This window comes from Orycteropus afer, unplaced genomic scaffold (assembly GCF_000298275.1).
Source record: "Orycteropus afer afer isolate SDZICR_OR568_19922 unplaced genomic scaffold, OryAfe1.0 scaffold00293, whole genome shotgun sequence".
Classification (NCBI taxonomy): Eukaryota; Metazoa; Chordata; class Mammalia; order Tubulidentata; family Orycteropodidae; genus Orycteropus; species Orycteropus afer.
Window position 1 is genome coordinate 4,137,211 of NW_006921880.1, and position 6,470 is coordinate 4,143,680.

The 6,470-nt window shown below is 40.4% G+C and overlaps 1 protein-coding gene across 1 annotated transcript in view; it reads right to left on the bottom strand.

Annotated features, from left to right (window-relative positions):
- Positions 1-4,362: 4,362 nt before the first annotated feature.
- Positions 4,363-6,470, bottom strand: part of LOC103205897 (cytochrome P450 2C19-like) — a 43,640-nt gene continuing 41,532 nt past the window's right edge. Inside the window, exons 8-9 of the mRNA XM_042782365.1 lie at positions 5,769-5,794; positions 4,363-4,622 (exon numbers count right to left, since the gene is read on the bottom strand). Coding sequence (XP_042638299.1) covers positions 4,363-4,622; positions 5,769-5,794 — 286 coding nt within the window. The remainder of the gene's footprint in view (positions 4,623-5,768; positions 5,795-6,470) is intronic.

A 6,470-nucleotide genomic window follows, 5' to 3' on the forward strand; every position in this document is an offset into this window, starting at 1 on the left:
TAACGGGTCGTCCTTGTAGGTGTATGGATATTATCCTATCACTGACAGCACTGTACTTCGGGACAGATCTTGAAACATCCTTTGTGACGATGAATGCCACACCATTCCTCTTCAAACTGTCATTCCCGGCATAGTAGATCACATGGTTGTCTGATTCAAAATGGCCAAAACCAGTCCATTTCACTCACTAATGCCGAGGATATCAGTCTTTATGTGCTCCATTTCATTTTTGAAATGGAGCTCATATGCTGGTCTTTTATTTGGCTGAAAGCAACTGGAGTGAACTCATTTCCAAACCTGAAGCGCCATAGTCTCAGGGGTTTCACCAGCTCTATCAGAACAGCCAGCCACTCCTCAGAAGGAAGATGAAGCAATCTACTTCTGTAGTGATACTGCCTCCGAAACCCAAGGAGGGGTTGCTATAAGTCGGGTCCGATTTGACGGCATATAACAACAACAACAATCAGACCAGCAAACATTGTCTTTATTTTATTTTATTTTTAATATAATTTATTTTTGTTGTTGTTGAGAATATACATAGCAAAACATATATTAATTCAACAATTTCTACATGTACAATTCAGTGACATTGATTACATTCTTCAAGTTCTGCAACATTTTTTTTTTTTTAATTGTGATTTGGGTGAAAGTTTACAGAGCAAATTCACTTTCCATACAGCTCACATACACGTTGTTTCATGACATTGACTACAATATATCCCAATGCAACAGCTCCCCTCCTACTTCCTCCCAATAGTTACCGCTTCCCTGTGTCCATTCCTCCATGCACTCCTGCCCCTAAACTTTCTCCCTGTGCATAAACAGCCCTTATTTCTCCCATGATTGTTCTCTCCAAGAAGTGTATCTACTGCAGGTAAATGTTCAACTCATATGCCTGTCTTTTGTTTGGCTGGAAGCCAAAGGCATGGGTTCAATTCCAGACCTGAAGGGCAGCTTGGGGCCATAGTCTCAGTGGTTCCACCAGACTCTATCAGACCAGCAAACCTGGTCCCCCCCTTTTTCTTTTTCCCCAAATGTTTTTGAGTTTTGTTTCACATTGTTCTCCCTCTCTATCCAGGATCTCCTACAAAGATCCCCTTTGAGTGGTTGACAGTGGTAGTTGGACACCATCTAGTTCTTTTGGTCTCATGGTCATATAGGCTGAGGATGGTTTACCAGTCCCTCGGACTAATTGTTTCCATGGGTCTTTGGTTTTCTTCATTCTTCTTTGCTCTGGACAAGGAGAGACCCATCATTGCATCTAGATGGCTGCTTGCAAGCTTTTAAGATCCCAGTTGCTACCCACCAAACTAGGATGTGGAACGACGTTTTTGTGTAGTATGTTATGCCAATTGAACTTGATGTCCCCTGAGACCATGGTTCCAAGCCCACAGGTCCAACAACTCACTCCCTGCAGGTAGCTGGCTGTGGCCAAGAGGTGATTACTACCTTGTCCCTTGTCAGCTGGAAATTCTTACAGAACATACAAATACACTTGTAGAAACATTGTCTGCCAACCCTATACATGGTTATGGGCACACTCCCCCCTGCCTACACATATCTGATCATTCAGCATGTCCACCCATCTATCCACCCATAGATCAGTGTTTTCCGTCACTGACAATGCAGTACTGTATGTGCAAAAGGGTTCATCTTTGTTTTCTGTATCTCCCATATACCTCTCTATATCTTCCTCTTCCTCAGTGCCACTGTATTGATCACTCACATTTGGTTCATTACCCTTCACCCAAATCAATATTTGTCCCTACCTATCTAGCAGTGTTCTTTCCCCTCCCTTCCCACCCCTGATATTTGTATAAACCTTTCCTTGACTTTTTACAATAGCAGACTAATACAATATTTGTCCTTCTGTGGTTGACTTAATTCACTTAGCATAATATCCTCCAAGTTCATCCATGTTTTCTGGTGTTTTGCAGATTCTACCTTATTCTTTAGGGTTGCATAATATTCCATTGTGTGTATGTACCATAGTTTGGTTATTCATTCTTCTGTTGATGGGCACCTAGGTTGTTTCCCTCTTTTTGCTATTGTAAATAGTGCTGCGATGAACATAAAAGTGCATATATCTGTTCTTGTCCTGGCTCTCACTTGTTTAAGATATATACCTAATAATGGGATTGCTGGGTCAAATGGTATTTCTAATTCCAACTTTTTAAGGATTCACCATACTGCTTTCCACAATGGTTGTACCATTTTACAGTCCCACCAGCAGTGTATGAGAGTCCCAATCTCTCCACAACCTCGCCAGCATTTGTTATTTTCTGTCTTGTTGAACTTTGCTATTAGTGCTAGAGCAAGATGGTATTCTCATTGTTGTTTTGATTTGCATCTCTCTAATGGCTAATGAGGAGCTCTAGTAGCATAGTGCCTAAGGAACTTGACTGCTAACCAGAAGGCTGGTGGTTCAAACCCACCAGCCACTCCTCGGAAGGAAGGTTGGGCAATCTACTTCCATAGTGATACTGCCTCAGAAACCCAAGGAGGGGTCGCTATGAGTCAGGTCTGACTCAACGGCACATAACAGCAACAATAACAATGGCTAATGATCATGAACATTTCTTCATGTGTTTGTTGGCCATCTGAATATCTTCTTTGGTGAAGTGTCTATTCATGTCATCTGCCCATTTTTTAATTGGATTGTTTGTCATTTTGTTGTTGAAGTGTTAGGGTTTTGTATAAATTTTAGAGATAAACCTCTTGTCAGATATGTCATTGCCAAATATTTTTTCCCAATCTGTAGATTCTCTTTTTACTCTTTTAAAGAAGCCTTTTGAAGCACATAAAAATTTAATTTTTAAAAGGTCCCATTCATCTATTTTATCTTCTGCTGTGTGTGTATTCTGAGTTATGCTTGATAGTCTATTTGTGCCATATATACGCACTGCCGTCGAGTCAGATCTGACTCAGAAAGAGCTCTCCTTGGGTTTCTGAGGTGGTATCACTACTGAAGTAAGTTGCCCAATCTTCCTTCCGAGGCATGGCTGGTGGGTTTGAACTACCAGCCTTCTGGTTAGCAGTCAAATGTCTTAGGCACTATGCCATGCCATACATTAGGGTCTGTAAATTTCCCCAATTTTTTCCTTGAGGAACTTTATAGTTTTAGGTTTCACATTTAAGTCTTTGATACATCTTAAAGAATTACTTTTAATCCCATAAGTATATATGTGTATCTACAATATATGTGTATATATAATATGTGTGTATATATTTCTCCATATATACTTATGTATACATTTATGTAAAGAGATACATGTATGTCTACACACACACATGTTATCTTAAAAATGGATGGCAAAATATAAGTAGTTTCCTCCAGGAGATAAGCTGATGGCAGTATAATGGGTGATACCACTTCTCATTTCATACACCCCAGACAGAAGGAAGAAAAAGATGACTATAATTTGCAGTGTTTAGCATGTTCAGTTGTCTACGCTTTGGAGATAACCTGAGGCTAATGGCTCCAGTGCCATAGCACCAAATCACCATCTCACTTATATTTAGCATAAGACAATGTAGTAGAAACTAGAAAAAGAATAAGATCTGGTGATGCCTTCAAGGTTGTTGTAATACTCAGAACACATGATGATTAGTAATATGAAAACATGTATTAATACTTGAACCAAGTTGAAGTAATAGAAACATTTCAAATATTTACTTATCGATCATGGTGACAACAAAGTAGAGGCATGAATTCTAACACTGGATGTTCATTCCTCCCCATTGCCCATCCTCTTGATATTCCCCCCTGAGGCTGGCCTACTTCTTGACATACTTTTCCTTTGGTTTCAAATCCAAAACTAGAATAATTCTAGATGACACTCAGTTCAAAGAGATTTTCAGCCCTCTTCTCCTCCTTTGTCCCTTTCTGTATTTTCCTAAAGACCAGCATAGCCACTGTAAAGACTTATCTTTTTTTTTTCTTTCATTTTTCACTTCCACTATCTCCAAAAGAAGAAAAGTTCAAAGAAGGACCCAGTAAATAATAAGTTTTTTTCTTTAGCATGCACATAGGAGAAATGGATTTGAATTGGCACACACTAATCATTATTGCTCTGCTTCATACTGATAACATAGTAAAAATTTAGTTGGATAAATATTAAGGCATATGGTGGCCAACACAACTCTTGCAGACTGTGGAGAGTAGGATGTAAATTTATGCTGTGAAACACAGGAAACTCCTTAATGGATGTTGGATTATCACTAGATCTTGAAGGAACAGAGAGATGTGGAAAAGAGAGTTCAGAGAAAGGCATCCCTGGTACTTGGAAGGAGGTGAACGATGCCCCAGTTTAGGGGATTTGCAGATGACAGTGCAGAGGCAATCGGACGATCTTCCCTTCTTCACACAGGGATGAAGCAGAGTTGATAGGAGGGGGGCACAGAAATAAGCCCATTGTTAACTGGGGTGATGTCGATGTCCTTTGGGTCAATCAGAGGCTTCAAGGTAAATTTCTGTAAAATGTTTGTCAGGAATAAAAACAGCTCCATGCGGGCCAGGCCCTCTCCCACACAAACACGTTTTCCTGAAAACAGCAAACACAGAGGAGAGATTCTCTTGGAACATTGTGTTTCTGAAGAGGCACACAGAGAATACACATTAGCTATTTGATGAATGGAGGGAGGGATGGATGGAAGGCAGGATGGGTGGAAGGACAAATGGATAGAAAGATGGACAGAAGAATGGACATGCTTGCTATCCACCTAATACCTTATCTGAATAAGCCCCATTCATTCAACAAATATTTATTGAGTATCATCTTTTGAGGGTCAATGAAAATGAGAACACCTTTAATAAGATGAATTGACACAATAGCCTTGAGAATGGGCTCAAAGACACTAAAACCATGGAGACGAGCAAGACCAGCAACATTTCATTCTGTTAAACATCACCATGAGTTGGAGCTGACTCCATATCAATTAACAACAATAGCAATCATCTTTATGCATGCACTTCATTAAGTTTTCCCAAGTTAGAACTGCTGTTTTGTTATTCATTTCAACTTTTCATCAGTACTTTTCTAGAAACACAACCACATCACTTTCCCGAGGGGATCAAGGAGAGAAAGACTGAGAGTGGGCGGCTCATTTTCTCTGTTTCCCTTTTTCTCTCTGCCACAAAATTCAGCCATTTTTTTTCCCCTTATGTACTCTGGAAAGGGCAAGTCTCAACATGTCACTCTCACACTTTAAAACTCTAAATGGATCCCTGTGTCTGTCCTATAGGTTAAGGCCCAAATTATTTGACCTAGACCTTCACATTCTCTTCCAGTCTGACATTTCATACTTTTATTGAACTCTTCACCCTCTTTACTCTCAGCTGTACTCATACCCATTCTTAGCAATCTCAGTCACAACATGTAGTTTCAAGGTGTATCTCATGCTTTTCCTTTTGACTAATGTGCACTTTTCTTATGCTTCCTTCAGGACTTACGTAAAATATCATTTCCTCTTTAAGTTTTTGAGATCCTCCTGAGGGAGTAGTCACTAGATTTTTTCAGCATTATATTCATACTTCCACTGAGGCATGATCACCTTGAATCATACTTCTGTATTTACTTTTCTACCTGCATGAAATGTGAGTTCCTAGAAGGGAGGAACCAGTCTTTGCCATCTTTGTATCCACATGCCAGGTTCAAGCAAGCCCCAAAGGCCATAGAATAAAGGAAAATGACACCTTGACCAGCAGCTCAGCCTGCACACTGCAGGGTATAGGTAAATGTCTTGCTTTTGTCTCTATGGTCCATTACCTCTGTGAAAATGCCTGTTCTCTCTTCTGTCCTAGCTCCCAGACCCTTGTTAAGCAGTTCATACATCATTACTTCTATTAGAATATTGCTTGTTGCATTTTATTCCTCACTGTGGGGTATAACAGAGCAAGAAGCAGACAGCTTTCTTTTCTTGGTCCTAAATAGTCTATGCTTCTCTCCCACACATTAGTTTTACTCTATAGCGATTTATTTATCCATCGGCTTCCCTAACTGGATTGTGAGTCCCTGATTGCCCAGTCTGTTTGTGGATATTTCTATCCACAGAGTTCTGGCCGGGGAGTGGGGGGTGGGTGAGTGACCCACAGCAGAAAGTACTCAGTAAACTTGTGGCGTTAGATACTGTTCTCATTTAGTTGAAGAAAGTCTAAATGAGTTTCACCTCATGGTTGTTGGGTGGCATCAAGTCAGTTCTGACCCTTAGTAACCCTATGTATAACAGATCAAAATACTGCCAAGACCTGTGCCATCCTCACAATTTTTGCTCTTTTAAGCCCATTGTTGCAACCACTGTGTCTTTCCATCTTGTTGAGGGTCTTCCTCTTGTTCCCTGACCCTCTGCTTTACCAAGCATGATGTCCTTCTCCAGACCCGTGTCCCTCCTGATTAAAAAAAAACAACTAGGAGCTGTGGTAGCATAGTGCCTAAGGCATTTGACTGCTAACCAGAAGGCTGGTGGTTCAA